The sequence below is a fragment of the Oncorhynchus tshawytscha genome, linkage group LG02, assembly GCF_018296145.1.
Source record: "Oncorhynchus tshawytscha isolate Ot180627B linkage group LG02, Otsh_v2.0, whole genome shotgun sequence".
In the NCBI taxonomy this organism is placed as follows: Eukaryota; Metazoa; Chordata; class Actinopteri; order Salmoniformes; family Salmonidae; genus Oncorhynchus; species Oncorhynchus tshawytscha.
Genome location: NC_056430.1, coordinates 14,006,467 through 14,021,397, shown reverse-complemented (window position 1 = coordinate 14,021,397; position 14,931 = coordinate 14,006,467). Strand labels below are relative to the sequence as shown.

The 14,931-nt window shown below is 42.7% G+C and overlaps 1 protein-coding gene across 1 annotated transcript; it reads left to right on the top strand.

Moving 5' to 3' along the window:
• The first annotated feature begins 576 nt into the window (after positions 1 to 576).
• Positions 577 to 7,240, top strand: LOC112221259 (potassium voltage-gated channel subfamily A member 3-like). The gene is made up of 2 exons (XM_024383423.2): positions 577 to 3,173; positions 7,153 to 7,240. The coding sequence occupies exon 1, from the start codon at positions 684 to 686 to the stop codon at positions 2,232 to 2,234; it is 1,551 nt and encodes a 516-aa protein (XP_024239191.1). The 5' UTR covers positions 577 to 683; the 3' UTR covers positions 2,235 to 3,173; positions 7,153 to 7,240.
• Positions 7,241 to 14,931: the final 7,691 nt, after the last annotated feature.

The following is a 14,931-nucleotide window of genomic DNA, read 5'->3' as shown; positions in this document are numbered from 1 at the left end:
AGTTCTGTCATTTAAATGAATTTGTCATCATATTAGACAGTAGAAATGCACAGGAAAACGTATTTTTCCCCTCTTTGTACGAGCCTACATATTGATGGTAGGGAGTAGACAGTGGGTTTTGTGATAGTGAATCCGTTTTGTAATAATGTTTTCAATCAAGGAAAATATCAAATGGGATAACTATAGGAACCCGACATATTTTGGGAATTTGCAGTTATCCCTTCATCATATTTGTTGTTTCTGTTTTATTTACAAGGTGTGCAGGTACCCAAGCGGTTAAGAGCGTTGGGCCAGTAACCGAAAGGTTGTTGTTTCGAATCCTAAGTGAATAGGTGAATAATCTGTCGATGTGCCCTTTAGCAAGGCACTTCAATCTAATTCCTCCTGTAACTCTGATAAATGACTAAAATGGAAACAAAATTGAGATGGCGTGCGCCTGCTGGTGTCTATGTGTTTAAGTTCCAACTGGGTGGAAGTGTGTCAGACATGCGCGCCGTGGGCGGGAATAGACCTGTGTTTATTAACCCCAGTGTGTGCTTCGTGGGGCGGAAACACTTCACAGTGGCAACGAGCGGAGATGATGAGAGGGGAGGGAAGTCGCGTCGCCTGAGCGTCGGCTTTGCGTCTATGGGGGGTTTGGCTAGAGGAGGCGCGGCGCACTCTGCCCTCTCCATACCACCTGTATGGATGACCACTTTAAACTAATAGACTCACCCCGCTCGGTGAGACACAGAGGCAACAACGTTGAGAACCACTGTTACTTCGAGACGGAGAAGGGCGTCATGACAGTCGAGAACATGTTGGAGGAGTCAGCGGCGCTTTCGAGCCACCTGTCCGTGGATCGATATGAGCGAGAGCGTGGACGCGATTGCTGCGAGAGGGTGGTTATCAACATTTCAGGTTTACGCTTCGAAACTCAACTCAAAACTTTCAACCAGTTTCCTAAAACGTTGCTCGGGGACCCCAGAAAGAGAATGCGTTACTTTGACCCACTGAGGAACGAGTACTTCTTCGACAGAAACCGACCCAGCTTTGATGCCATTCTCTATTATTACCAGTCAGGAGGGCGCATACGGAGACCTGTTAACGTGCCTATTGACATCTTCTCTGAGGAGATCAATTTCTATCAACTCGGGGAAGAGGCTATGGAAAAATTCAGAGAGGATGAAGGATTCATAAAAGAAGAGGAACGTATTTTACCCAATAATGAATTCCAAAAGCAGGTTTGGCTTTTGTTTGAATACCCTGAAAGCTCTGGCCCAGCTAGGGGAATAGCTATCATCTCAGTGCTTGTCATTTTAATATCAATTGTTATATTCTGTTTAGAGACCTTGCCTGAGTTTCGGGATGACCGGGAACCTATCCCGTTAGCACTTACAGTTAATGGAACGGCCTCCTACCACGCAAATCCATTCACCGACCCTTTCTTTGTGATAGAAACACTTTGCATAATCTGGTTCTCTTTTGAGTTGCTGGTCAGGTTCTTCGCGTGCCCCAGCAAATCCACGTTCTCAAAAAATATCATGAACATAATCGACATTGTTGCCATATTTCCCTACTTCATCACTTTGGGGACAGAACTGGCTGAGAAGCAGGGTAACGGTCAGCAAGCCATGTCCCTAGCCATTCTCAGAGTGATAAGGCTCGTGAGAGTCTTTCGCATCTTCAAGCTCTCCAGGCATTCTAAGGGCCTACAGATCTTAGGGCAGACGCTAAAGGCCAGCATGAGGGAGCTTGGACTGCTGATATTTTTTCTTTTCATTGGAGTTATCCTTTTCTCCAGTGCTGTTTATTTTGCCGAAGCCGATGACCCATCCTCCAGTTTCACAAGCATCCCAGATGCGTTCTGGTGGGCTGTGGTCACCATGACTACTGTCGGATACGGAGACATGCACCCTGTGACAATTGGTGGCAAAATTGTTGGGTCATTGTGTGCTATTGCCGGAGTGTTGACTATTGCTCTCCCTGTGCCAGTTATTGTCTCCAACTTCAATTACTTTTACCATAGGGAGACTGATGGAGAAGAGCACGCACAGTACTTGCACGTCAGCAGCTGCGAGCACCTACCCTCAGCCACAGAGGAGCTGAAAAGGACTCGTAGCACGTCATCTCTGAGCAAGTCAGAATATATGGTTATAGAGGAGGGCATCAACAGTGGGTATAAACAGCCCAACTTCACCAATGAGAATAACCAAAACTGCGTGAACATCAAAAAGATATTTACGGACGTGTAAATGCTTTCATTTTATATGATGGAGATATAGAGTTACGACTACTATTTTTTTCTATGATAGCTAAACTAATCGTGATGTGTCGGAACATATCTGTCAGGTGGAGTGTGCTAGTGTGCCACACAGGTTGCAAAACGTACTGTGATCTTACAATTCGTCCTTGAGTCCAAACAGGTGTTGATGTTCGGTAGTTCGGTAGGTTGTAAGTGTTGCATATTTATTCCCGAATCGAAACAGTGTTGTCGTTGTGTTTTTTGAGGGGACATGTTCGTTGGCTTATCAGTGTTCAGTCTTGTCATGAATAGCAATACAATATAATCTACAATGTCTGTAGGATGTTGCTTACATCGGATGATGACAAACATAGGCTATGCTTGAATGGGCAACTTATGCGTAATGGAAATATGGACATATAAGTATCATAGCCTACGAGAGCAGGCTTTTAGCATTACAGCCAATACCAAATAAAACAAGAAAATGAAAGTACCAAGACTCGGGAATGTCTGATAAAATATCTCCATGTAATTATAATGTTTCATTGCCCATTAAATGGGCTAGAATAATTGAATAGCCCACAATTGATAGTGATAGTAATTATTGGTAATTCATGGATCTGGCCATAATTCCATCCAAAGTCATCGTCAGGACTACATGGAATTTATTTTCCTACAAACATGACTTCAAGACAATTTCCATCATGGAGGATAGTGTGAGCACAATGATGAAGACATGGACACATTGCATATAATGGGCGTGGATGGAAGAAAGAAGAACAGCAAAGTCCCGCCTCCTGGATGCCACTGAACCTTGTGATGCAGTCTCCATGACGACTACAGTTTCCTGGGTAACCCCGTTAATGTTACCATGGTATCACTCTGCGTTTTCACAGAAACCCTCCAGATGGATCAGCAGCCCGCCTTGAAAGAGAGAGCAGAGCCCTCCGTGAGTCTTAATATGATAAGCATGTAGACCTAATGAAACAACCATTTAAAAAATCAGCAAAAAAAGAAATGTCCACTCACTGTCAACTGCGTTTATTTTCAGCAAACTTAACATGTGTAGATATTTGTATGAACATAACAAGATTAAACAACTGAACAAGTTCCACAGACATGTGACTAACATAAATGTAATAATGTGTCCCTGAACAAGGGGGGGGGGGTCAAAATCAAAAGTAACAGTCAGTATCTAGTGTGGCCACCAGCTGCATTAAGTACTGCAGTGTATCTACTCCTCATGGACTGCACCAGATTTGCCAGTTCTTGCTGTGAGATGTTACCCCACTCTTCCACCAAGGCACCTGCAAGTTCCCAGGGGGGAATGGCCCTAGCTGTCACCTTCCGATCTAACAGGTCCCAAACATGCTCAATGGGATTGAGATCCTGGCTCTTCGATGGCCATGGTATAACACTGATATTCCTGTCTTGCAGGAAATCCCGCACAGAACGAGCAGTATGGCTGGTGGCATTATCATGCTGGAGGGTCATGTCAGGATGAGCCTGCAGGAAGGGTACCACATGAGGAAGGAGGATGTCTTCTCTGTAACGCACAGCATTGAGATTGCCTGCAATGACAACAAGCTCAGTCCGATGATGCTGTGACATACCGCCCCAGACCATGATGGACCCTCCACCTCCAAATCGATCCCGCTCCAGAGTACAGGCCTCGGTGTAACGCTCATTCCTTTGACGATAAACGCGAATCTGACCATCACTCCTGGTGATACAAAACCGCGACTCATCAGTGAAGAGCACTTTTTGACAGTCCTGTCTGGTCCAGCAACGGTGGGTTTGTGCCCATAGGCGACGTTGTTGCCGGTGATGTCTGGTGAGGACCTGCCTTACAACAGGCCTACAAGCCGCCGTCCAGCCTCTCTCAGCCTTTTGGGGACAGTCTGAGCACTGATGGAGGGATTGTGCATTCCTGGTGTAACTCGGGCAGTTGTTGTTGCCACCCTGTACCTGTCCCCCAGGTGTGATGGTCGGATGTACCAATCCTGTGCAGGTGCTGTTACACATGGTCTGCCACTGCGAGGACGATCAGCTGTCCATCCTGTCTCCCTGTAGCGCTATCTTAGGCGTCTCACAGTACGGACATTGCAATTTATTGCCCTGGCCACATCTGCAGCCCTCATGCGACCTTGCAGCATGCCTTAGGCACATTCACGCAGATGAGGACCCTGGGCATCTTTCTTTTGGTGTTTTTCAGCGTGAGTAGAAAGGCCTCTTTAGTGTCCTAAGTTTTCATAATTCTGACCGTAATTGCCTACCGTCTGTACACTGTTAGTGTCTTAATGACCGTTCCACAGGTGCATGTTCATTAATTGTTTATGGTTCAATGAACAAACATGGGAAACACTGTTTTAACCCTTTACACTAAAGATCTGTGCAGATATTTGGATTTTTATGAATTTTCTTTGAAAGACAGGGTCCTGAAAAAGGGATGTTTCTTTTTTTGCTGAGTTTTTATATGTGTGTTCAGTGTGTGTATATATGTATGTGTGTGTGTATATATATATACACACACACACACACACACACACACACACACACACACACACACACACACACACACACACACACACACACACACAGTATGTATATATATATCCAGTTTCAACTGTTCTGCCTGCGGCTATGGAACCCTGACCTGTTCACAGCAGGGTCAAATATACTGTGTGTGTGTATGTGTGTGACACACAAATTGTATATATGTATGTATATATATACGTATGTGTATGTATACTAAGTGTGTATATATATATACTGTGTGTGTGACACAAAGTGTATATATATGCATGTTTGTATGTGTATGTATGTGTATGTATGTGCATATATATAAAGTGTGTGTGTATATATATATATATATATATATATATTGTATTTACAGTACCAGTCAAAAGTTTGAACACACCTACTCATTCAAGGGTTTTTCTTTATTTTTACTAAATCAAATGTATTTATAAAGCCCTTCTTACATCAGCTGATATCACAAAGTGCTGTACAGAAACCCAGCCTAAAACCCCAAACAGCAAACAATGCAGGTGTAGAAGCACGTTGGCTAGGAAAAACTCCCTAGAAAGGCCAGAACCTAGGAAGAAACATAGAGAGGAACCAGGCCATGAGGGGTGGCCCGTCCTCTTCTGGCTGTGCCAGGTGAAGATTATAACAGAACATGGCCAAGATGTTCAAATGTTTATAGATGACCAGCAGGGTCAAATAATAATAATCACACTGGTTGTTGAGGGTGCAACAGGTCAGCACTTCAGGAGTAAATATCAGTTGGCTTTTCATAGCAGATCATTCAGAGTATCTCTACCGCTCCTGCTGTGTCTAGAGAGTTGACTCCAAAATATATTTGGATTTGTTGAAAGCTTTCTTGCATAATACATGACTCCATATGTGTTATTTCATAGTTTTGATGTCCTTACAATTATTCCACAATGTAGAAAATAGTAAAATAAAGAAAAACCCTTGAATGAGTAGGTGTGTCCAAACTTTTGACTGGTATTATTAAACGTTACAGAATGGAGGCCGTTTTTTCTGTAGCCTATATCCAAGACATCAAATCAATGATAGCCACAATAAATTCATAAATACATCACTTAACATGTTTTGGGTTGTGTTAATGCAAAAACGCAAAAACGGGATCAACATAACATCAAAACGCAGTAATATATCAATTTTTCAACAGCCCATTCTAAATCTTAGCTATTTATTATATACCTATATTTTATTATCTGAAGAAAATGCAATCGCTCATCACAATTCCTTGTCATTACTAGAGGCTTATGCTCAATATCTCTCTGAGTTGGCATGCCAACTGGGGCTGACGTCAAGCTAAACTATTGTCCCTTGTTCTCCTCATACGGCTGTGAACTGTCCCTCTCAAAACAAACACAAAGGCTATGCCAAAAATAGGAGACGGCATTGGACATAGACCACCCATGCGACAGACAACAACATGCATATAATGTATGGCCAATAAATAATAAACGAAAACATAGCAAATGTAAATAATAAATATATATATACATAAACACGTAAATACAATTAATAACAATAGCATTTATTAATATTCGTATAATTATTAATGTTATTTTATTTTTTAGTAGATTGTTATCCAAATAATAATTTAAAACAACAATGAAGATGAGTATCCTGATTGTTCTGATTAATAATTCATTTAAAATACTATTATTGAGGTCTTTAGGAGTCTATTGGAAGTTAAAATGTGGGAAGGACAGTGCTTGCACGCTGTAATGTCAACGAAATATTGATTTGTTTATTACCCGCGCAGGGCTGGGAGCTGTATGGCTGGTCACTTCCACAGCACTAGCGCTGCCTCCCGCAGGGTGGTGTCCCAGCGCTGCTCTGCTTTTCCGTCTCTGTTAGGATTAATCATTGCCACGCTGCACCGTTCCCTTCCATCAAGACTAATCAGACCCAATTCACCTACATTAAATCAGTTACGCATAATTTAGATTTAGTTCAAATGTAAATGGACATGTTAGGGCCTAACTATCTCTGAAAAATGCATTATCCCAGTTGAGAAACCATTTGTCATTTGAAAGTGATAGTGCTGAATGTGGGAGAAAATCGTAGTAGTCTAATTAATTGGTAGTTAAATGGGCTAAGGCAGAATTAGCTTCACAGATCTCTTTTTATGTACCCACCACTACTCTGAAAAGTCTATGCCCAAAACAAAGTTCAGTGCTGCCCTCTAGTGAGATAACATATGTAGGACAGGGAGGAAACAAGCTTGTTATGTTCAACATTATGATATGTCTAGACTTTTTTATTGTATAAAGTGCACGTTATGATATCAAACATGCATAATGTAATCAAATATGAAGGAACTAATAATGACAGAATATGAAATTATTTATGACAATCCTAAATCACATGTAATTTCCCCCTAGTCGGATGGATATTTTCACTTGGCTAGATCAGATAACCTCATCTCAACCTGGCAACAAGCGTCGCCCAACCAACATTGCTGCAGTAGAACACATGCACCTGAAAGGTAGTGTACATCTCTCTCTTATTCTTCCTTTTGTTACGTGATGGATTATGTCTGCATGTCATTGAAATATGTAAAAGCATGAGAGCTTCTTGTCTTGTACATATTACATAGTCATAAAAACTGCCTGAGCTTCACAAAAATAAAAAATAAAATGTAGTACATTAATCTCTTACTTCCACAGGCCTAGAGGAGAATTACCCTGACACATACCAATAGACTCAAGCTCCAGCAGCTCAACGCAGCACCAACTGAAATACATCAAGATATAGAAGATCTCTATGGCTCCACCATCTCCCACACATACTGTACTGGCCTAGAGAGAGACCCCAGAGGCAAGGTGCCATGGACACAGAGCCTTCAGCTAAGACCTCACCACACCTCCCATGGACTGTATATCAGAGAAAAGATTATGTGTGGTACTCTGTGCTGATCTCTCGCTCTCTCTCGGTCTCTTTCTAGTGTCTTAGATCTGGAATACAATCCCAGAGATGCCAGTACAAGAAGACATACTGTGTAAGTGGCCCATCATAACTCCCCAGTCCCCATCAGGCCTGTGGTTGGTCCATAGCCGTCCCCAGTCCACATCAGGCCCGTGGTTGGTCCATGGCCATCCCCAGTCCCCATAAGGCCTGTGGTTGGTCCATGGCCGTCCCCAGTCCCCATCAGGCCTGTGGTTGGTCCATGGCCGTCCCCAGTCCCCATCAGGCCTGGGGTTGGTCCATGGCCGTCCCCAGTCCCCATCAGGCCTGCAGTTGGTCCATGGCCGTCCCCAGTCCCCATCAGGCCTGAGGTTGGTCCATGGCCGTCCCCAGTCCCCATCAGGCCTGTGGTTGTTCCATGGCCGTCCCCAGTCCCCATCAGGCCTGAGGTTGGTCCATGGCCGCCCCCAGTCCCCATCAGGCCTGTGGTTGGTCCATGGCCGTCCCCAGTCCCCATCAGGCCTGTGGTTGTTCCATGGCCGTCCCCAGTCCCCATCAGGCCTGTGGTTGTTCCATGGCCGTCCCCAGTCCCCATCAGGCCTGTGGTTGTTCCATGGCCGTCCCCAGTGGAGTAGAGGACTGAGATCATGTTTTTCAGCATCACAATGTATTCATGGTGTGTTGTCATTTTCCAAGGACAAATGTAAGCACATAACATCAACACGGTAAGCTTTTGCCTGTTTAGTAAAAATATTGCAGTGTAACAAGTTAGGATTGTTTATCTGAAGAATGAATGTCATTGGGGAAATGTATTTATCACACACACACACAAGCACACACATACGATTGCATCCTCCTCTCTTTCCCTTCCTCCTCCACTCTCTTCTCTCCTCTCTCCTCTGTCATCCTCTTTTCCCAACACAACATAATACCATGACGTCACAGCTGCAGGTGGCTTATCAGAAGTGCTGAGTGTCTTTGTTCTCTCTGGAAATAGGGTCCACTCTTCATTTCTCCCCACTTCAGTATTTCTATGTTTGGGAAAATAAAAACATGTCTGTGAGTTACCCTGAGCTATAAATCACTTGTCAGTGGAGCTCAATTTGAATGCTTATGTGGAACACCTCAAGCTTCAGTTCAGTGCACCCCAGGAAAAAAAATGTCATTATTTTCTATGGTATGTTTAATACATTAGGTGATGTAATTCCATTTCTATTTAGTCAACTGCACATAATTACTGTACATACTGTACATTACGTGTGTGTGTGACTGGAAAAGTGTGTGATAGTATGTATGTCTGAATGTGAACATTAGTACAGACAGTATATATGTACGTTTGAGCGATGCCCAGCTGTAAAATGTAGATCGTCTCAGCTGGTACAGTACGCCTGGCTTGACTGCACTCTGGAACCCTCGGAATCAGCCTCGGCATCAGAGTACTGAGAGACCCTTCTCAGGAGAGGCACTCTCTCTGTTTCCACTGTGTTGGAGGAAGAACACACGCACACACGCACACACACACACACACATATATCATGGATTAGCTGCCCTTAAGGAAGCCAAGTCCCTCTGTGTTGTCAGCCTCTCACAGTGGGCTGGTCTTCTCTGTGGCTCGGTAGGGGCTCTCGTTGTAAGCAGACGTGTGTGTGTGTGTGTACCAATGCACCACGCTGTCCAAAACACACATTATATACATCAACAGTGCATGATGTGGATAGGTACACCATTATGTGTGTGTGTGTGTGTGTGTGTGTGTGTGTGTGTGTGTGTGTGTGTGTGTGTGTGTGTGTGTGTGTGTGTGTGTGTGTGTGTGTGTGTGTGTGTGTGTGTGTGTGTGTGTGTGTGTGTGTGTGTGTGATGCTCATCCAGAGGAGGCAAGGAGACCCCAGGCATCCCCCTCTACTCTCAGGCAGACATCCGCCACATGAAAGGAGTGAATCTGTAGCAGCAAGCTATAATGATACAGGGGATGGAGCTGACATGCAATGCATTCTGGGGAGAGAGAGAGTTCATTTATAGTACTACTAACTTCACCAACTGTACTGATGATTGTGTATATCTGTAACACTTCCTGTCTTAGCCCTAAAACGTTTATAAAAAGCTATAGGGCTGCGGACAGAAATATAGTATGCTTCAGACATATTACTATTATTACTCGATACAAATGGAAAACCATCCATCTACTCCTCAGAGGACGTCTAATGGCAGACTGGGGGATATTTATCAAATTCACTCTTCTGGATCATGACTCTGCATTCGTTCAACACTTTGAGTCAAGACTAAGGAAGGCCCACAAACCATATCATGGTATTGTACACATATCCTTTTCTCCCAAGGGATATAAATACCAAGCCAGTTATTAAAGAAAGGGTTTTACTCTAAAGTGTTTCATTTCTACTGTCCTGCTCTTTGGCCGTATGTGTAAAGATGATCCGCTATCCGATCAGTCTAAGAAGCTTGAATGAGACCAAGGATACCAGAGATATTCACAGAAAATGTATTAATACATTAATTGATTATTTAGAGGGGAAAAATACTTGTATAGCTTTCATTAACAAGTATAAATTACACAGTTGCAGAACTGTGTTGTCATCTTGACCTTTCTGAATGTGTTGTAATTTCTACCTATCAATAAAGTCTGGCAAAGCCTTAAGGTATTACCAGGTCTTTTTCATTGAACTGAATGTTTTAGTACTTTAGAGGACACTGTAGAATGCATCGACCTCTTGAAGGACATGCAAAGTCCTGTGTCACTGTGCTTTGACTTTACCTCTAACATCCCAGAGGAGAGACTCTCCAGGAGTGATCACAGAGCCTCCTACTTCTGCTTGATGAAACCCTAGGGGCAGTCACCATAGCAACAATATAAGACTAAGCACAACACTGTCCAATGGCAGAGGCATTTCAGGTTTGGATGTAACAACAATAGTGTTATTAAACACACTGGCTGTACAGTATATAATCATGTTACTAAAACCGTTATAATTTAACAGTCATAATTTAATCTGGTGTGAAACACCTGTTTCAGTTACTCAAGGTGTGAAAGATCAATTGGTTATTTAGTGAATCAGGTGTGATGGCACTAAATTGGGACAAAAACCTGCAGTACTGCAGAAACAACCACACAGAGAATAACTATTCACATCCAAATAATCCCAAGGGGTCAATGGTTAGGGGCTAAGAGGTAAGGGTTAGCCAGTTGTTTCTGGCCCAGGCCCCAGCAACACACATTTAAATTCCCTCATGGCACACAGGGAATCCCCTGTACAAATGTAGGATCTTAATTTGATCACTCTTTTGTTGCTGAGAATTCTTTCTGCTCAGCAGGAAATGCAGAGGAGCTTCGTGATTGACATAAATTCACTGAAAACTCACACTAACGCACAGGCTTGCCATATATTAACAGTATTCCACTTTTCAAGGAGCCTCACTTCGACCAGCTAATAGACCTAACCATCGATCAAGCAACAGTTTGGACTAAATGTTCAAAACCAGGATTATTTTGCTGAGACAATACGGGTCAAATTAAGATCCTACATTTTATCAGTAGCACTGACTCAACCTTGCTTCTCACTGACTGGAGGAAGCAGACAGTCTGAAGGGCCTGAGTCATGCAGTGCAGCAGAGCCAAAATAAACTCACATGAGCTCATAGAAAATGGTTCCCTGCAACAAAAGGTTAGGATACTGGTTGGTGTCATAATTTGTTCACTGTTTGCGTGGTTGTCAGAAACGCTACTGTTTTGGATTTGGCCTTTCAGTCAAATGTCACATTGGAATGGACTGTAACCTTTGATCTTTCCAACTTCTGCTGGATAAAATACATAATTTTTAATACAACCTGTCCGTACTGGGAGCATATTGGTCTATAGTGGTGTATGTATGCCCCTCTGTCTATCTGAGGTGAACTAGCCAGGCCGCGACGGAGGCTGCTGCTGCAGTGATATGAATGCCCTTGTGCTTCTTTCTCCTGGTGTCCTGGCTCTGCTCCAGCGTCTGCTCCGTGCTCTCTCTCTCTTCATGCTGCTCTCACTGCTGTGGTTGTACGTGGTCCAGGCTGCAGTATGACTGGCCCGCTCTGGATCTCACCCTCCTGTCCTCGCACCCTACACCAAATCAAAGTTTATTGGTCACGTATACATATTTGCAGATATTATCACAGGTACAGCGGAGTGCTTGTGTTTCTAGCTCCAACATTGCAGTAATACCTAGCAACACAAAACAATGCACACATAATGCACCCCCCCCCCCAAAAAAAAAGAGAAAAAAAGAAACGAGTAATGTCAGAGTCCAGAATATAAATATTTCTATATTAGTGTGTATAGAAAGTATGGACAGTCTATGAAGAGAAGAGGTACATACCACACAGGGACACCACACAGGGACACAGAGAAGGACAGACCAGAGGGTATTTCTAAAATGTCTGACTATTACAGTACTTAACCTTGGGTCTTTTTGAGGAGTCAGTTCACCTAGGATGTCTACATTACCAGCACCGCATGTCTAGTAGCACTCTACAGTATGCATAGGCTCAGGCTACCTTGCTTTCCTTCAGTATCCTGTATGGTATGTAAGCACGTCCCCTAGCTATACTCCTCATGGGACCACAAGATACTGCCCAGTAATAGTCTCTCTCTGTCCAACACAATGATGTTGAAATGACTGATATCCCAAGGGGAGGAAGTTGAATTCAGTCTCATTGAAAATGTATTGTAAAAACGTTCTGCTTTGGGGTGCACAATCGCCAGCTGTCCTAAGGAAAAGGATGTTGATCTTATCTGTCGAGGGTATACCGGAAGGTCATTTCAGTCCCTGTCCATTAGAACGAATGAAGATTTACAAGATGGACAGACACTAATGAGGGTATTGCAACTCTAATGAGGGTATTTTAACTCTAATGAAGGTATTGTAACTCTAACGCGGGTATTGTAACACTAATGAGAGTATTGTAACACTAATGAGTTTATTGTAACAGTAATGAGGGTATTGTAACACTAATGAGGGTATTGTAACACTAATGAGAGTATTGTAACACTAATGAGGGTATTGTAACACTAATGAGGGTATTGTAACACTAATGAGGGTATTGTAACACTAATGAGGGTAGTGTACGTCTAATGAGGACATTGTATCTCCAGTGAGGGTATTGTAAAAAAAATATTAGCATCTTGTAACTCTAATGAGGGTATTGTGACGCTAATGAATCTATTTTAACACTAATGAGGGTATTGTAACACTAATGAGGGTATTGTAACACTAATGAATGTATTTTAACACTAATGAGAGTATTGTAACACTAATGAGGGTATTGTAACACTAATGAATGTATTTTAACACTAATGAGAGTATTGTAACACTAATGAGGGTATTGTAACACTAATGAGGGTATTGTAACACTAATGAGGGTATTGTAACACTAATGAGAGTATTGTAACACTAATGAGGGTATTGTAACACTAATGAGGGTATTGTAACACTAATGAGAGTATTGTAACACTAATGAGGGTATTGTAACACTAATGAGGGTATTGTAACACTAATGAGGGTATTGTAACACTAATGAATGTATTTTAACACTAATGAGAGTATTGTAACACTAATGAGGGTATTGTAACACTAATGAGGGTATTGTAACACTAATGAATGTATTTTAACACTAATGAGAGTATTGTAACACTAATGAGAGTATTGTAACACTAATGAGGGTATTGTAACACTAATGAGGGTATTGTAACTCTAATGTAGTTATCGTTCACAGGAGGAAATTACATCATCTTATCCAGCAGCAAGAAAATGCATTTTCATGCAACATTTAACAAATGCAGGGAAATGCATAATATATAATAGATATAATCTGCCCCTCTCCACTCTCCACTGGTGTCACGACTTCCGCCAAGGTCGGTCCCCACCCCTTGTTCGGTCGGAGGTCGACGTCACCGGTCTTCTAGCCATCACTGATCCATCTTTCATTTTCCATTGGTTTTGTCTTTATTTTCTACACACCTGGTTTTCATTATCCAATTACATGTTCATGTATGTAACCCTCTGTTTCCCCCATGTTTGTTGTGCGTGATTATTTCTATGTTCAGTTCGGTTATGATGGCTGGTTTTTCGAAGGGTGTTGTGTTCACCCGTGCGTAATATTTACTGTTGGTTATTGGTCAAGTGTATTTGTTTACCTTGTGCCTTTATTTTGAGTAAAGTACGTTGCTCACTCATTTTGCTCTCCTGTGCCTGACTTCATGCACCAGCTACACTCACCTTTTGACAACTGGGTCCTTAATGAATGCTCTACCTGAAAAGCTATTTATGTCAAAGAAGTTGGTATTTCTTTGAATGAAGGTGTCCTTGAATCCCTGTTTGAATCACCATTGTCCTTGTGTCATTGTAAATGTAAGCATTTTAAAGTATGTATTTAGTACTTCATTAACCAGTTACTGTGATTCTCACTTTGAATTATGGACAGTAATGTTCATTGATTACTTATACAGGCCAAAATGGTGATCTGACGTGTGTGTGTGTGTGTGTGTGTGTGTGTGTGTGTGTGTGTGTGTGTGTGTGTGTGTGTGTGTAAGCATGTATTGTGTGTATAGATGTGTGTGTGTGTGTGTGTGTGTGTGTGTGTGTGTGTGTGTGTGTGTGTGTGTGTGTGTGTGTGTGTGTGTGTGTGTGTGTGTGTGTGTGTGTGTGTGTGTGTGTGTGTGTGTGTGTAAGCATGTATAGCGTGTACAGATTGTGTGTGTGTGCTGTTAAGCTGCTCAGAGTGGGCAGTGATGAGGCGCCGTCTTATAACAAGAGGCTATCAAGCGTGCGGTGGTGCATTGCAGTGTCAATAGTCCTCTGCCTGGAACACACAGCTCCCTGCTCTCTGCTACCCTCCACACAAATAGACTGCCCTCCAGAGAATTGCAACGCTACTCAGGGTGAGAGAGACAAACTTGTACTGCATATTCAATAAGTCTAACTATGCTAACACAAGCTGTATGTCAGGGAACAGATGCATCAAGAACAAATGAGTTGATACTGAACCAAAGCCACTAACTGCACCGTATACTGTACTGCCGTACCACAGCACTATATGTCAATGGAACAAAGGTCTGAAAAATGGGTTGAGCTACCAGACATTATCTAAGAAAAGGAGCCCATAAGATACAAAGCCTTAGTTTCACCACTCATCAAGGTGCTTTTCTCAGCTCTCCTTCATATGGCCTGGTGGTATTGACTGATCAGGAGAAGTGGACGGGTGTGGAGTGACAC